This window comes from Pseudonaja textilis, chromosome 3 (assembly GCF_049901715.1).
Source record: "Pseudonaja textilis isolate UNSWEBS1 chromosome 3, rPseTex1.2, whole genome shotgun sequence".
Classification (NCBI taxonomy): domain Eukaryota; kingdom Metazoa; phylum Chordata; class Lepidosauria; order Squamata; family Elapidae; genus Pseudonaja; species Pseudonaja textilis.
The window spans coordinates 54,580,106-54,597,872 of record NC_141992.1 but is presented as its reverse complement, the minus strand read 5'-3'; the positions used below and the strand labels follow the sequence as shown (position 1 = coordinate 54,597,872).

Genomic DNA, 17,767 nt, shown 5'->3' with positions numbered 1-17,767 from the left:
TCATTGCTTTCTTTTTCTTGACAAAATTTTCACTGGGTTACACTAAATATTTTATCACATTTTAAATTACATATTATTTCCAATTTTCTAAAATTATTTCTAAATACAAATATAAAAATGCAATCTTATGTACCTTTCTAGAATCCGTTTTTCAATAAAATTTACCCATTGTCTCTAAAAGACTTTTGTTTCTTTGCATCTTGCTCCCCACCATTGAGGCTCCTCATCCCTTCCTTTCTCCCTTGCTTATTCTTCTCCTTGCCCTCTTTACCCCCTTGTCTCTCCACCTCCCTTTTATTCTTCTGCTTTCCTCCTTTCTGTTGTTTTCTAACATAGTATCCACCTTTCACCTTATTCTTCTCTTTTTTGGTTGTTTTTCCAAGTCTTAAAATCCCCTTTTCCTTTTCTTCTTTCTCCTTTCCTTCCCCAACTAAGGTCACTTGTTCATCAAAGATGGCTTCTTCTTTGTCCCAGTCATCCTGTTGCGCAGTCAGTTTTTCATAAGTACAAATCACCATTTCTAAAAATTGAAAAGGAGTGCCAAGAGAATCCTTCCCTTCTTGTTCTTCTTTTTTATATTTTTGGTATTCAAGTTTCAATCCATCCACAAGTGATGCCATTATGGAGAGAAAAGGTTTTTCCAAACGACCACCCAAGTGCTTTTAATCAAAGATAGTTCTCAGAAGTTCCAAAATCACCAAGCAGTCCAAATAAGCTGTTTCTTTTTAGTACTTTCTCCTTCTTCACTTTCTCTTTCTGGAGTTAGTATTTAGTCACAAAATTCCACAAAGTTCCATTTAAAATATATCTTTTAGAAGTCTTGTTAATGTTTAATAACTCTTTAAAATTCTAGGCAATCTTCTCCTTATTTTCAAATACTGCTCCAATTTTTTTTCTTCTCCCTTCCCACTCACAGCAAAAAAGATTTTTTTTCTTTTTTAAATGTTCAGAAATCCTTATCCCTTCAGCATTTAATTACCTCCAATGCAGGTTTTCTGATTTCTCTTCTCTTATAGTTCCATCCGCTGTCACGTTAGGAAGGAGAGTGAAAAGTTAAAAAAAACTTTCCCTTTTGGAATTCCATTCGCCGCTTGTAACTCTCTCTGGAAACAATTTATCTTTGGCAATTTTCAAATTCCAGGGTACTTTCTCTTGCTTTATCCCGGTCAGAAACCACTTTCACGACTCTTCCAACTTTCTTCCTCCTGCACAATCTTATCCAGCTGCAGAGTTCTTTGTGGCGGCCATTGCTGACCGCCGCTCCTCCACCTTGGGAAAAGGGGGTTTTGCCGGCTGGGGAGGGGGTCTGCAACATCCCCAAGCCCCTATCCGGATCCCCCTGTCTTCAGCTGCCTCTACGGGGCAGCTATATCCCCCAAATCCAAATGGATCGGGGGCACCTAGGCAGCGAGCGCAGCAGGGATCACGCGGTATCACGAATCCCTGCCGCTGCCGAAACCTAGCAAACCGGAAGTCCGCCAAGCATCCAAATTTTGATCATGTGACTGTGGGGACACTGCAACAGTTGTCAGTGTGAAAATGTTCCTAAGTCACTTTTTTCAGTGCTGTTGTAACTTTGAACTGTCACTGAATGAACTGTTGTAAGTCAAGGACTATGTGTGCGCGCGTGTGTGTGTGTGTATACACAACACACACACACACACAAAGAAGCCAAACGCTTGATAACATATTCTAACACTGATAGATATTGGTAGCACCTGAGTGCAGATTGCAGGTTAATAATGCAGTAGTTTATTTTATGTCCCTTCCCCCCAAAATGAGTGTTTTACTAGATCCTTCTTAAACATTTCTGCGCTTTAGAGTGCATGTTACAGTAATTCTGCCATCTGCAATTATTTATTGGTTTGATTAATCCCAGACTGTTGATATGACACTACTCTTCCAGCAACAGCTTGAAGTAAAGGAATTATTGCCAAGTATTTTTATATGGGTCAAGACATAGATCTACAGTCATAGAATGCCATAATTTACACACAGTGCTCAAAACATCCAGAGAAGTTTGGGGAAGTTCAGTTTACAATCTGCCTGTCAACATGCAAAGCAGACCCTGAGTTCATTAAAGCTTTATATTCAAGATGCCATCTACATTTTGAAATCCTCCAACTGACCTTTTTTTAGCATTCCAACTCTTTATTTCATATAGGAATGCCACTTATTTGACAGCACTTCAGCAATTTCAGAGTTTTCACTTTTAATTTTTTTCTTTCATACAGTCTTGACCTCCTTTTCTCTTTTCTCATCTCCTTTCAATTTCCATGAATCCTTGAAAATAATACCAAGCATTCATTACTAGTCCTATTACACAGCCAATGTGTGACTGATAGCTCCAAAAAACTTGGGCATCAACAATGTAGCCAGAAATCACAAGAAGCTCATAAACCGCCAAATGTCAAATTCTTAATACCAGCCATGAGCCAAGGAATATGAGGTAGTCAAAGTTTGGTTTAAACAATATAGTTTATGACATTTTTTTATTTATTGATAAAATAATAATAATCTCCTATCAGTTTATTAAAATATATGGTCATAGGCCAAACACACCATTATATATAAAATCACTAAGGATAGATGTTGTTCTATCACCAATAAATGCAAAATGAAACAAAATCTATATCTTATTCCAAGCAAATATAAAATCCTTGATCTCTAATTATTCAATTCATTGAATGAATCAGAATAATTTAATTAGAGAACTGTTCACCTATATAAGTAACAGTTTTTAGATGGCTAAATGTCCAAGCATTTAGAAATGTTGATATCAAAGTGGAATATTAACAAGAACAAACTTCAAACTAAGAAAATACTACAAGTTAATATGAAACCAGTCCTCAAGGCAAGCTTAGATCAAAACAGCATTGATAAAATTAATATTCCAGCTTGTTTTATTAAGATACTTGTATATAACTTTCCAAACTGTCTATTTTATAAATATTCTCCTTTTTTGTTGTTAACAATGTTTAAAAATTTCTACGAACATAATTTTTAAGAATGGGATGATGCTTTATATTATCAGCAGACTATGCTACACAAAATTGATTAGGGTTAACCTCCTTACTACTGTTTAGGAAAGGGTTCAGAACATGTCCTTTTATCTACACTTGTTACAATGTGTTTGTTTGCCAACTTTGCAGAATAAACATGAGTACTACAAGTAGGTCAATATAAACTGCTAATTTTACAATTTCTCTAAACTACCCAATCCATTTGATAGGATATTCATTTATCAAATAACTAAATAAAGAAATGAACTACAATCAACATTATCTCCTGAAGTCAAAAATGTTAATTCCAATTCCTGACATCTGTACTATAATTTGAGTTAAATCTTTCATAACAATGGATGTTCAGTTGTACCCGGTTAGGCAAGCTGTACTGGTGGAAACTGGTTTTATTTCAGTATAAAACGTATCTGGAGATAACACTTTGAACCATTGTTAGGAGGATTAATGACACTTCTATGACCTTGAGCAAAGTTTCTCTGCTGGAGGCGACTTTAAATTTTGCACTGCAAATTACAGGAGCATCAAACATGCCAGCAGCCTTCTTCCAAGCAGTTGCACACCTAACATATTTGGGGCCTGCAGGAAATAATTATTTAACACCCTGTTCTCTGTTACGGAGAGCAAATTTAGGGTAGTGATTAAGGGACCAGACAAAAAATTGCGGGGGGGGGGGGCTGTGAATTTTAGTCCTGCATAGGCACAAAATCAGCTAGATGATTTTGGACCAATCATTCTCTCTCAGCAATAGAAAGAATACATGCGCCAACCACTTCCGAAAAAAATCTGCCCAAGAAATCTTCAGACGGCAGTTACCAGAAGTCAAACAGCCTTGAAAGCACATTCTCTTCCCTTCATTGCTATTGTGCTGCGTTGATCAACACCAACAGATTGTTGCAGCCACTTTGTCATCTTTGGCAGCAGTCCCCCTAGTGCTTGCCCTCAGAGTAGATTGTCCTCACCTCCCAAGTATGCCATTGCTTAAAAGGGATTACTCAAGTCTTTCCACTTCTATATCAGAAGGCAAAAATGTTTGATGTGGGATTTACTTTATTTATTCTTTACTTCAGAGCTTTGAGATGTAACACAGATTGAAATACAATAAGCTAGTAGGGAGAGAGAAACTGGGAGTTTGGTTGAACATAGCCTATGCATTTTGCCTTCTATGTCCCATTCCTTTCTGCATATGTCTTCTCAAAATATTTCACAAGCCCAAATAAAGTCTTCAAGCAAATAGATTATGTCACAATACTGTGTATGACTATAGAAGGTGAGAACCCATAACTGACTCTGAGTTATCTTGAAAAAACTAAACAGTGAGCATTGGGCAGGGGTGGGATTCAAATTTTTTAACAACTGGTTCTGTGGGCATGACTTAGTTGTTGGGCATGGGTTGGTGCAAACTGGTAGAATCCCACCCCTGCTTATAACCCATGTCCAAAGTTACAGCTGTCGCAGCAGCTTTGGAAGTTTTGTAAATGTGGGCTGACTGCCAATGAATTTTGATAATGTGACAGCAGGGATGCTGCAATGGCGGTAACTTTTAGTAGCCATTTTGAGTGATCGTAATAAAATAGAAAATGCAGGATAGAATTATTTGAAGTAATTTGAAAATAATTTCAGAGATGATGAAACAAAGGTGATTGTTCTTGTGGAGTTGAAGCCTCACTCTTTTTTTCAATGTGCATCTCATATGAACAGAGCAGTAAGACGTTTATCAAATGGTTGTGGTTTTCATCTTGAATTTTTTAAACTCCTGTAAGCACCCTAAATCACATGTGTACACCATGGGAAAAAGCAAAAGTAATAAGGACATACCAAGTAGCTGAAAAAAATGAAAAGATAGATACAAGAGAAAAGGCAGAATTAAACTTGCTCAAGCAATTTCTGTATGTTATTATATTTCCTAAGTTGTAAGTCTATGTCCTACATTCAAGGCAGTGTGCAATAGTGGCTACATTGCAACTATCGGCATGATATTGGGCATAATATTATGCTGTCTTTGTTACCACATTTCAGGCACTATTAATAGATAGCATACGGATAAGGTAATTATGAAATGAAGACTAGATTCGAATAAATAATGGAGAATGATGAACTTCAGAAAAATTAACTGTATTACTTCTCAGCAGCAACAAAGAAACTGTGGTATTGTGAGCTTTGCTGGTTTGAGGCTGCCTTTCTCATCTCAGGTTATTCAGAACCCCCGGGGGCCTGGGGGCTGGATGCATCACGCACTGGCCACCCCCACCCCCGGTTTAGTGAAGGGGAAAAGTCGTGATAAGTCATATGACAACAACACAATGCCATGAGTTTGACACCCCTGCTCTACGGTAAAAAGGTTAACAAAAGCTGTATGCTTGTGATTTAAGATGCCACTGTTGTACATTTCCATTCTTGAGTTAGTCATTCTTTCTATTATATTAATGTTCTTCAATAATCACTATTACATTAGTGTCCTTCAGTGGTTTTCATATCATTTTTAATGAACATATCCTCTTTTCAGGTCTCATTACTCAGGTCTAGTGAAATATCAAGGCTAGGAGCCAGACTTTGGTGTATAGAGTGTTCAACTTGAGCTTCGCTCCGGATGACTCTTGTTTGTTGGCAACAACTTGGAAGTGGATTTGGGAGGATTTCTTCTCAGATTCCACTTTGACTGCAGCCTTGAGATTTTTCATCCCAATGCCAGGGGTGGGATTCTACAGGTTCACACCTATCCTCTAGAACCGGTTGTTAACATTCTAAGCAGTTTGGAGAACCAGTTGTTAGAAGAAATTACTGGCCTAATCCTGTAAGGAAGGCAGGAAGGAAACATTCTGGTGTTGCTTACAGAAACTGCCTCTCTGTTAACCCTTATTACATTCTTGGCAGGACTAGACTTCCTGTCTTAGGAACTTCTCTGGAGTTTTGTTCCCCTCCTTTGCTGGTACTTTGCTTGTGTGGAGTGACCATTCAAAGTTACAATGGCACTGAAAAAAATGACATGACCATTTTTCACACTTACAACTGTTGCAGCATCCCCACAGTCATGAAAGGCCAGGCGAGCAGATGCATGTCTCGATGTGAGTGATATTGAGTTTGCCACGCCCAGCCAATAACATGACCACCAAGCCATGCCCACCCAGTCACGTGACCACCAAGCCACGCCCACTAACCAAGCCACACTCACTAACCAAGCCACACCCACTAACCAAGCCACATCCACAGAACTGGTTGTTAAAAATTTTGAATCCTACCCCTGGTTATAAGACTCTTTGTTCAGCACCGCAGTAATTTCAAAAGGTCACTGAACAAAACTGCTGTAAGCTAGGGCTACCTGTAAATCAATGCACAGAACCCTGATTTTATCTAACAGTGAAAACCTGAACTGTGAGGGTCAGGCAAATATCATGTAGTAAAGGATTTAGCAATATGACATCAGGAATACTTTGTCTGCAAAATAATTTATTTATAAATGTATAAATGTTATAATGTATGCATAATAGATTATATTAATTCATCGCCAGTAAGTTACAATGTAGTTCTGTCTTAGGGTGATGCATGAACATGATCACTATAGTTCACAAATCAGGGTAATGCAATATGTGGATAGATTACCTTATTTTCCCTGTACACTGTTAAGAAAATCCCTAAGTATGCACAGGTTTGAAATTAATATAAGCTCACCCAGTAAGGTTCTATTTAATTAAATTGACTTTATTTCTTAATTTCAGTAGTCTGAAATGGACTATGATGAAAATTCTCACATGATGTTCTTGATGGTTCTGAATCTTTTTTGCTGACAAACATTAAAATCATATTAAGAAGCCACTATTTTTATAATAAATTTTACTTGTGGCTATTGAATAACACTCCTGATTGGCATAATAGTGTAATAATATGGTTTGAAAGTCAGGACCAAAATGTATTTTGTCTCCAAAAGAAACTGATAATGCCAGATCAAAATAAAGCCCTTTCATCATTCTACTCACAGTTTGGAATCCAACTTCAGAAGAAATCCCAGTTTGTCATATTCTGAAAGACAAAAGCAGATTTCATGGAATTTAGTAGACCCATCAGTTTTCCATCAGAGAATTAGAGCCTTTCATGAATGATATAAGCATTTCTAAACTGGAAATGACAGCATTGTTAATAAAGTGTGTGTATGTGGGGGGAATTAATTAATCAGTGATAGAGTTCTGTAAATTCCATTATTGAATCCCTAAAATAAAAACGTCTTGTTTTTTAAATATACCATCATCAACTTAATCTAGAAGAGTGCTCTCAACCCCAGCAATTTTCGAGATATATGCCTGGAAATTCCAGAATTTTTGAAGTCTACACATCTTAAAGTTGCTGAGGGTAAGAAACACATTATCTACACTGAGATACTCTATAATGTATACCTTAATAGTTCTCTTCATCGTGTGACAACATATTTTGCAATTCCTACTATAATTATAGGCTAAAAGATAATTTTAAAATAATCAAAACTACAAAATATGTTTCCTCAAGAATATACTGCAAGTCTTCCTAAAAAGGGTTTTGAGGGAATGGATATTATTCAATAATAAAGCAGAAGTATGAAAACATTATTTTTCTACTTAGAAAGGATACAACAAGTTTACTGACAGTATTTCATTGTGTTCCAAATGGCAGAGTTTAACAAATATTTTAAATTGAATTCTGGACACACATAAATGGAAGAAGTCCGGCTGTTTATTTTTCATTTCTTTAAGTGTTGATGGATATTTGATAATGTATTTATATTTCCTCATTAACTTTCCAAACTCAACTATCAAATGAATTCCAGCACCAATCCAAAACAAATGATTTATGGTTTTGATGGTTAGACAGAATTGATTATAGAAAAAAGAGTTGTAGTTCTAACTGTTGTAAAAACGAGAAGCTACTTCTTTGTATCTTGTTTTATCTTTTCCATTTTTCTTTATTTCTTGTGCTTTTAGCTTTCTTTTATTCATTCTTTTTTCTTTGTTCCTGATACTCACAAGAGAGAGGGGGGGAGGGAGGAGGAGAGGAGAGTTGGAAGGGACTTTAGAGGTCTTCTATCTAGTCCAATCCCCTGCTCAGGAAGGAAACTATACCATTTCAGACAAATGGTTGTCCAATCTTTTCTTAAAAACTTCCAGTGTTAGAGCATTTACAACTTCTGGAGATGGAAGATTTATTTATAAACTGGGTCGAGCTGAGCGTTTATTGCCTGGATGCCCTTTCAGTCGCCTATATGAAATTAGCAGCAGATTTTTTTTCTTTGTGCCCTAAGAGAGAAACATCTGCTACTATGTAGGATTGAACACTCAACTTTCAGAAAGGGAGGTGAGCATTTTCACCATTAGGCCACTATGCTGCTCTTCCTCACTTTATATTTATATATAATAATTTTTATCTTTCTCACTTTATATTAATGTATAATAATTGTTATCTTCACTTGTAAAACTTTAATAAAAACAAATTAATTGAAACAATGGGAAAAGATAGGTTGTGATTGTCATCAGTTGAAGAATTGTTGCTTTACTTGAGGCTAAACTTAAGGGAACTCAAAGCTTAAATAGTCTAAATTTGTTATTCCAGAATAGTAGCTGACCAAGGAAGAATTTTAGCCAAATAATGTGTGAAAGAAACACAAGATAGAACAAACCCAAATGAAAGTAAACTAGTACGGCTTATCATTTAAACAGCAAAGGCTTTTCCAATTTACTACTTGTAGTTGTAGACTACAATTCCATTATCGCAGCTAGCATAAACTTTTACAGATAACTGAATTCAGGGAAAACAGTGTGGCAAGAAGGCATGTTTCACTGACTTGGTAGTGAATGAAGCAAAACTTCATCTTTTGAAAGAAAAAAACCCTTCCATTTCAGAAATTATATCAGCCCTTAGGTAAAAAGAGGTAATATATTCAACATTATTCAACTTTGTAGGAAAGTACTCAAAAAAGCTCACAATCACTGATAATATAATAATGTACAATAGAAACACAGAGGCTAACAGCTAAGCATCATGAGCTCAATAAACTATACATTCTTTGTGCCAAACTAAACACTGGCATAATTATGGTGTTTTCCTCTGAGCATCTAGAATCAACCTAGCTGCTGGACAACTAAGCGAAAAATGCTTAGACTTATTGCTGTGTTCCCAACAGACCACCCAAAGAGTCAACAGAAGAGAAAGAGTAGATATACGGGTAATCTGTCCACTTCACATATTCCAGCTGCATCCATATATTTACGCAGAGAGAAGAAAACTAAATCTTCTCCCAGGTGCATTCCTCAAAGGATAAGCCACAAAAACAATGACACTTTTCAAGAATAATTTTGAAGCTCTGTATACATAAGTTAAGCCAACGAATCAACGTAGCAGCCTCAATGCCAGCCTGACAACATTTGTTCCTGAGAAGCCACTCACTTCTACCCACAGTAAAGGAAGAAAAGACGCTTGCTTTTTGATACCCAGGATACCCCTGAATATCTGTATTCAGGTAGTCCTCAATTTACAACAGTTTCATTTAGTGATCATTCGAAGTTACAACAGCACTGAAAAGAATGATTTAGGACCGTTTTTCTTTTTTTAAATAAACTTTATTAGTTTTACTTTTTAAAAAACAACAACAACACAGCTACAAAGTATATACAACAAAAAGACGAACAGATCTTGGCATGGGCCAAGAGAGAAAGAGAGGAAAGCTTGAGAGAGGAAAGAGGGAAAAGGAAGGGAAGGGTGGGGGGAGGAACATGGGGATAACAGAAGTAGAGAAAACAATTATAATAAAACCATATTTTTGTGACTGTCTGTAAAGTCTTTTCTTCTTCCAGACTATCGTCGGCAGTGCTTTTCTTTATCTCTGCCTCGGAGGCCTCGGCCTTAATTTTCTTAGAGGTGATCTATCTTTGATTAAGCCAAACGTACAAAGGATTCCAATTGCTATAATAGGTTGAAGATTCTTTATTTTTTAATGCTTGGGTTAGTTTGTCCATTTCGGCGCATTGTAAGATTTTCTGAATAACCATAAGATCAGTGGGGATAGAGGGTAGTTTCCAGCACTGGGCAAATGCCAGTCTGGCCGCGGTTAAGATGTGGATTGTAATATACTTTGACTTTTTGGATATTTGTTTATCAAAAATTCCTAGAAGGAAGGACTCTGGTTTGTACTCAATTTGTTCCATGGTTATTTCCTCTAGCCAGTGTCTAATTTTTTGCCAGTACTTCTGGGTTTCCTTGCATGACCACCACATGTGAAAGAAGGTACCTTCTATGTATTGACATTTCCAACACTTGGGGCTCGTGTTGGGGTGCATCTTCGCCAATCTCGAAGGGGGCAGGTGCCATCTATAAAACATTTTATATAAGTTTTCTTTATAAGCTGCTGATTTCGTGATCTTAATGTTCCTGTTCCAGATCTTTTCCCATTCTGCTAGGGTAATGCTCCGACCCACATTTCTGCTCCACGCAATCATATTTCCCTTGACAATTTCTTGTTCTAGTTCTGTTTCTAATAAATACTTGTAAAATTTAGATATATTTTTTTACTTGGTCCTAGTAGAATTTTGTCTAGGGTCTGTAATTTATTGTAGATTCCAAATTCCTTAATGTCTTGTTTGTATTTACTATGAATTTGAAGGTACACCCACTGATCAATTATAAATCCTCGCTCTTGCAGTTCTTGTCGTGTTTTCAATTTTCCTTGTGGGTCTAATAAATTTTCGTACTTAATCATTTTGGTTATATCCAGATTATTAGGGTGTACTATCGCTTCCATTGGGGATAGCCAAATCGGTATTTTTAAATAAAGCTTTTTACGTACTTTTTCCAATTAGTTAATAAAGAGTCCCTGATAAGATGCCTATGGAAATATGATTGCCTGGGTTTCCCAGATTCCCACAGAAAGGCATGCCATCCTTTCTGCATATCGTGCCTTCTAATACTAGTGTTCTTTTGTTGGTTAAGTTCACCCAATCCTTTATCCATAGTAGGGTGGCTGCCGTATGATATATTTCCCAGTTTGGCAAGGCTAACCCTCCTCTGCTTTTCAAATCTTGTAGGGCTTTTACGTTAATCCTAGCTTTTTTCCCCTGCCAAATAAAATTCAATGTTATCTTGTTTAGTTCCGTAAAAAACTTTTTATTTAGTTTAATTGGTATTGTCTGGAATAAATATAGAAATTTTGGCAGAATATTCATCTTAATCAAAGCAATCCTGCCCAATAAGGAAAGTTGTAAATTGCTCCAAAAATCTAAGTCTTTCTTAGTTTGTTGGAGAAGTTTATCATAATTGTTTTCTTTTAACGATTTGCTTTGTGGAGTTAGCCAAATTCCTAAGTATTTAATTTTTTTTTGTCACTTGTATTCCCATTGTTGTCTCTAGCTCTTTATTCTGGTCTCCTGTTAAATTTTTAGTCATTAATTTTGTTTTCCCCTGTTTATTTTAAATCCACAACTTCTCCAAATCGTTCTAGTTCTTCTAATAAGTTGTGTCCTTTTTCTATGGGCTCCTCCAGAAAAGAAACCAAATCATCCATGAAAGCCTGTACTTTATATTCTTCTGATTTGATCCTCAAACCTCTAATTCTCAAATTTTGCCTAATGTACGTCAGAAGAGATTCTAGAGCGAATATGAAAAGCAGAGGGAGAGAGGGCAACCCTGTCTTACCCCTTTTTCTATTTTTATCGGGCCAGTTTGTTCCCCATTTATTAGAATGTTTGCCTGTTGAGTGTGGTAAATTGTAGTGATGACATTTTCAAATCTGGTGCCAAGATTCATATTATATATTTTTGAATTAAGAAATGCCAATTTAAATTGTCGAATGCTTTTTCAGCATCCAAGAACATAAATGCAAATTGTTTTTCGGGTGGGCTTCATAGTATTCTGAAATGTCTATCACTGTTCTTAAATTATTCTTAATTTGTCGAAATGGGAGAAATCCATTTTGATCTTCATGGATATAAGTGTTTAAAACCTGTTTTAATCTATTGGCTATTATAGAAGAGAATAATTTATAATCTGCATTCAGGAGCGAAATTGGTCTATAATTATTAATAAGTCTGTGGTCAAGGTCCTCCTTCGGGATCAGCGAAATTAAGGCTCCCCTCCACGAGTCCGGCATCTTGGCTGCTAACAGTACCTCATTAAATACATCCAGCATCAGTGGTCCAATTTGTTCTATGATAATTTTATAAAGTTCTACGGTATCCCGTCTGGTCCTGGTGCTTTATTGTTACTTTGCTTCTCTATTGCTGACTTCAGTTCGGACCATGTTATATTTTGGTTTAATAATTCTATCTCTTCCTCTCCAATTGCTTTGTCATTCGCTTCCTCCAGGTATTTCATTATTTTATCCTCAGAGACTTCTTCTTTTTGTATAATTTCCCAAAGTAATTAGAAGTGATCTCTTTTTCTTCTCTATCTCCTCTTGCATATTGCCCCCTCATCCATTAATTGGTGTATCAATCTTTTTCTTTCGTTTTCTTAAGTTTGTGGGCTAACCATCTCCTGGCTTGTTTGCATGCTCAAAGTAGATTTGTTTAGTCATTTTCAGACTAATCTCCAATTTTTCTTGTTCCAGTAAATTTAGTTTGTGTTTAGTTGTTATTAACTGGTTCTGTATTCTTTGGTTTTTGGGGTTCTTTTGTAATTGGGTTTCTAAATCCTTAATTTCTTGTTGTAAGTTACTTTGTTGGGCATACTTTCTTTTATTTCTCATAGCATTGTAAGAGATTGTTATTCCTCTTATAAATGCCTTTAATGTGTCCCATATATTTTGTTTCGAAGTTAGATCATTATTATTTTCCTTTAAGAAGAAGTTCAGTTCTTCTTTCAATTTATTAGTATATTCTTCTTCTTTTATTAAATGAGTGTTAAAGTCCATCTTTTCTTTGGTTTTCTTCTACCCCTCCAGGTTATTTGAATTGGGTTGTGGTCAGCCCAATCATTTGGTAAGATTTCGCTATCTTTGATTTCATTAAATAATTCACCATTTATCCAAGCCATATCTATTCTTGTCCAAATTTTGTGTGGGTTAGAATAATAAGTAAACTGTTCTTTTTGGGGATTTAATTTTCTCCAGATATCTACCAGATTCATTTCATTCAACATATCCTTACATGGCTTAGAGAATTCTCTATTTCCTTTTTGTTCTTACTCCTATTACTATGATCCTTCCGATAGTCAGCAATAGAGTTAAAATCGCCAATCAGAATAATATTACCATTTTCAAATTCTGTTATTTTTGATGGAGATGTTTAAAAAATTTACCTTGATCATCATTTGGGGCATAGATTACTACCAGTAAGAGTGTAATGCCATTAATCGAGATTTGTACCACCAGAGTTCTTCCTTCAGGGTCCGCCCAGATTAACTCCGCTTTTAAGTCATCTCTCACATAGATTGCAATACCTTTCTTTTTGTGTTTATCAGCTGGTGCTGTAAATAATTTTCCCAGTTTCGGACAATCTAGGAATTTCTCCTCACTTTTCCTAATGTGTGTTTCTTGTATGCAAATTATATCAACATTTTGTTTTATTAGTTTGGTTAGAATCCTTTTCCTTTTAGCTCTTGAATTTAAGCCGTTTATATTAATGGAAAGAATTTTCCTTCCTTCGTCCATTTACTTAAGTCTGCCTTGCTTTTTGTCTCGTAACTCTACGGCTCTCTTCTTGTGGTTGATATGGAGTTGTTTCTTCTCTTTCTCGTTGTAAGTTGTCTTTCCCTTGAATTTGGACAGGTCTTTCTTCTTTGTTCCTGTGGCGGTTCACGATCTTCCTGCATATTCCTTTGGATTTTCTCCCTAGTGAATTGATCCTCCGTGGTTGTTAGCTGTTCTAGGAAGTTTTGTGCTTGTTCTATTGAATCTATTTTAATTTTTCTTCCCTTCCACGATATTAGCATCCCTTCTGGGATTAGCCATTTAAATGAGATTTCATTTTTATTTAAGTAATTGGCTAAAAATTTATATTCTTGCCTTATGGCCCTCACTTTTCTTGGAATCTGCTTGAGAATTATGATCTCTTTGCCCTTATATAATATTCTCTCATCTCTGGCCTTTCTATGTATTAGGTCTCTCATGCATCTTCTTGAAAAGCGGATATGGATCTCCCTTGGGCAATTGTGACGCTTTGCATAACTGGTGTTCACCCTATAGATTTCATCGAATTCCTTGAGTAAGTCATCTTTCTCTTTTTCAGCTAGTTCAGCCAACAAACCTGCCATTAATTGTTCTAATTCTTCATTTTTGGATTCCTCCACGTTTTGGAACCTTAAGTATGCAGCTGCTCTGTCCATCTCAAGTTGGACCAAGGAATCTTCCATTTCTCTATTTACATTTTTAAAATCTTCCTCAGTCCTTTCTAGGTTTCTCTCCGCTTGTTCCGTCCTCTTCTCTATTTCTTTTATTTTTAATTCAGTTCTTTCCATGGCCAATTGCATTGTCCCAACCCTATCTTCAACTCTCTGTATATCTACTCTCATCTCCTCTTTTAATTTACTCATTTCTTCTTTCAGTTCGCTAATATCTGCTCTGGTCTCATTATGATTCCTAATCATAATCTCCTGCATTCTAGACATTGATTCTTGCATTAATTCTTGCAGGGATAATAATGTCGCTTGTAAGTTGGCATTAGTAACAGTTGGTTGTTTTTCTCCTACCAAGGTCTCTTCTATAGTTTTCTGCATTGTTGGGGAGGCCGTTGCCAGAGTTGTCATCAAGGTCTGGTTGTTTTTCCTTCCTGTTTTCAGGGCCGTAGTTGTTGTGGAAGTCATCTCTGATAAGATTTGTTTTTGCAATTGGACTATGTTAAGAATATTATCCCAAATCACCATTCGATGTATTATGTATTATTCTCTATATTAAATTCAAATACTGGAGTTAATTGTATTTTACCCCTAATAAATCATACTTGTTTAAAGCATACAACCAACTCTAGAATATCTCACTCTATATATACTTTTGTCCTATAGTGTATATTAATATTTAAGATTCCATTTTATCTGAGACAAGCCTATTAACAGTCCTTAAAATTTTTATATATCCAAGAGAGTCTAATCTGTAAACCTTAATGACTGTAACAAGCAGTTTGCCTTTATACTTAACTATTATAGAAAAAAGGAAAGAACAAAGAGAAAGGGAGAGAGAGAAAGAATGCAGGAAGAAAGGGGTCTTTTCAATTTTAGGGAATCACAAAGCACGTATCTGTAGGATTAGTTCCATAGAAAAACAGGTCTGAGTTGGGGCTGGCGTTTTACTCTTATCGTCTCTCCTCCTGGGCGCACCAAGGAAGCAGGGGGGAGGAAGTGCTGACTAATTGCTGTCAGCAATCAGCGATCAGTCTTGGCCAGGCTTCCGTCTGTCTCTTCCTTCTTCTTCTTCCCTCCTGCCAGCAATTGTCAATCCACAGTCACTTTGGGCATCAGCCTCAGATCGATCACTTTAAAAATCAGTTTTGTAGGCAGTAATGCTAAAAGGAAAGGATCTTGCATATAAAAGTCAGTACGTCGTTTTCTGGCTCTCTACCTCTTGCTCTGCCCTCCTTCGCAGCTAAAATCCTCTCCTAGTCTTCTAGCCTTCTCACGCGCTGATCCGAGATGGCAATCCACTCCTGAGCTTCTTAAATTCCCCAGCCTTTTTCTCTCCTCAGCAACGCTCCAATCCACACTTTCACTCTAAGTGTCGAGCCACTTTATCCCCCTTTCACTTTTCAAACTGCTTTTCTGGCCGCTTGTCTCCAGCTTCCCCCACTGTTACTCACAATGAAACAGGGAGAATCAGACCGATCTCTCTCATGGCTTTGTAGTCCTTCTGCCCTTTTCCGCTCAGACCCTTCAGGCAGTCACTTTTTGCTTCATCAGTTCAGTGGCAGACCGGACTTTGGAGCCGCCATTAGCTGGCAGCTGGCTCAATCGCGCTGGTCTCAGAGGCTCTTCCTTCGTTGCTGGGGAGTTGCCTACCCCCAAACAGCAACCCGGGGGTCCTCTATTCTGACACGAAGCTCTACGGGTTTCGTGTATCCACTGGGGATCCCTCCAAACGCGAGAAGAGGTGTTCGAAAGCCCCAGCTAGGCTTCTCCACCTCTGGACGTCCCTGTCCTGCCACCGGAAGTCCTTTAGGACCGTTTTTCACACATACAACCATTGCAGCAATTTCTTGGTCATGTGATAAAAATTTAAATGCTTGGCAACTGATGCGTATTTAGGATGGTTGCAATGTCCAGGGCTAATGTTTTGTGGTAATGTGATCACCTTTTGAGACCTTCTGACAAGCAAAGGCAATAGGGAAACCAGATTCACTTAATAACCATGTTACTAATTTAACGAGTGCAGTGATTCCCTAGATGGCAAGAAAAGCAGCAAAATGGGTCGAAACTACTTAACAACTGTTTCACTTAGCAATGGAAATTTTGAGCTCAAAAGTCAAGTCACTATCTGTAGCATATGAATATATAATATAAATAAGTCTAGAAATAGTTACAGATAGACCTGGATATACAACCATTTGTTTAGCAACTGTTCAAAGTTATAAGAACTCTTAAAAAATGACTTGCAAATGGTTCTCTCATTTACAACTATTGCAGCATTCCCACAGTCACATGATCAAAATTCGGTTGCTTGGCAACCAGCATGTATTGATAATAGTTGCATCCCAAGGTCATGTGATCACCATTTGCAACCTTCCCAGCCAGCTGGACTCACCTGATTCAGTTAACAACTTCAGTTAACAACTGTGACAAAAAGATCATAACATTGGGTGTGACTCATTTAACAACCACCTTGCTTAGCAATGGATGTTCGAGTCCCAAATATGGTTGTGTACTGAGGACTATCTGTATTATGGAACGTAGTTGACCTGTTGCCTAACATTGATCTATTTGTTTGATATTTTCAAGTTTACAAAAGCAATTGTACATTTTGACTATTTGGTTTATTGATAGAAATTTTGGCAGGGAAACTGCATAAATTATGGATTTTGGATAAAGATTACAGAAGTTTTTCAAGCATAAGATAGTCATAACTGAAAAGCATTGAGGTAAATGGAAGATGAGTAGAATTAAGCAAGAGTGTGAACATGGCAGTAAAATCAGGGGTTCAGAATTGCTTCACTCCCATCCCTTTTTAATACTCTTTAACATTGATGTTCAGATAGATATTATTTTTACAGAAATAAACTTTTAATTAGGCCGTGCAATGCTTTGGATTTGACTTTGAAGAGGGGCTTTGGAACATATGGAAGTACTAGCACAAATCCTCTATGCAAGTTGTTCAAGCCTCAATCCATTTTTTTCCAGAACCATGTAGCAGCAGGCTCTGGGAACAGGTTTGGCTGCTTTATAATGGATCACAGAGAGATACTGTTTTCTGTCTATTTCAAACAGCCCTTTGCAATTGAATCAGAAGCATTGCACATCCCTGTTTTTTATATCACTAATTATTGAAGTCTCCTAGTGGTTTATAATGAAATAGGAGCATGGTATCAAACATCATGCAGATCAAACTAAAAATAACCAAAATTTAAAAGCCAATTCACAAAGGTATATTTCAATATGATTTAAGCCAAGAAAGAAAACAAATCTGTACAACTAAGCAGGGACTTGCCTTCCAAAGACCTGGAATGGCGACAGAAAAGGTTTATCTCCAAGTTATTAATGACCTAATGGCAATACAGGCCAGTCTTCCTCAAAAAGCTCAGTGAATGGTTCATCATAGGAAAATCACATAAAAGCTCCTTTCTCAGTTAAGAACTATATACCAACCCAAATTG

General features: G+C 36.8%; 1 protein-coding gene across 14 annotated transcripts in view; it reads right to left on the bottom strand.

Annotated features, from left to right (window-relative positions):
* Positions 1–17,767, bottom strand: part of ST3GAL3 (ST3 beta-galactoside alpha-2,3-sialyltransferase 3) — a 209,728-nt gene that overhangs the window by 134,657 nt on the left and 57,304 nt on the right. For all 14 annotated transcript variants that reach the window (XM_026707278.2, XM_087929769.1, XM_087929762.1 and 11 more), the window contains one exon: positions 6,995–7,037. In XM_026707278.2, coding sequence (XP_026563063.1) covers positions 6,995–7,037 — 43 coding nt within the window. The remainder of the gene's footprint in view (positions 1–6,994; positions 7,038–17,767) is intronic.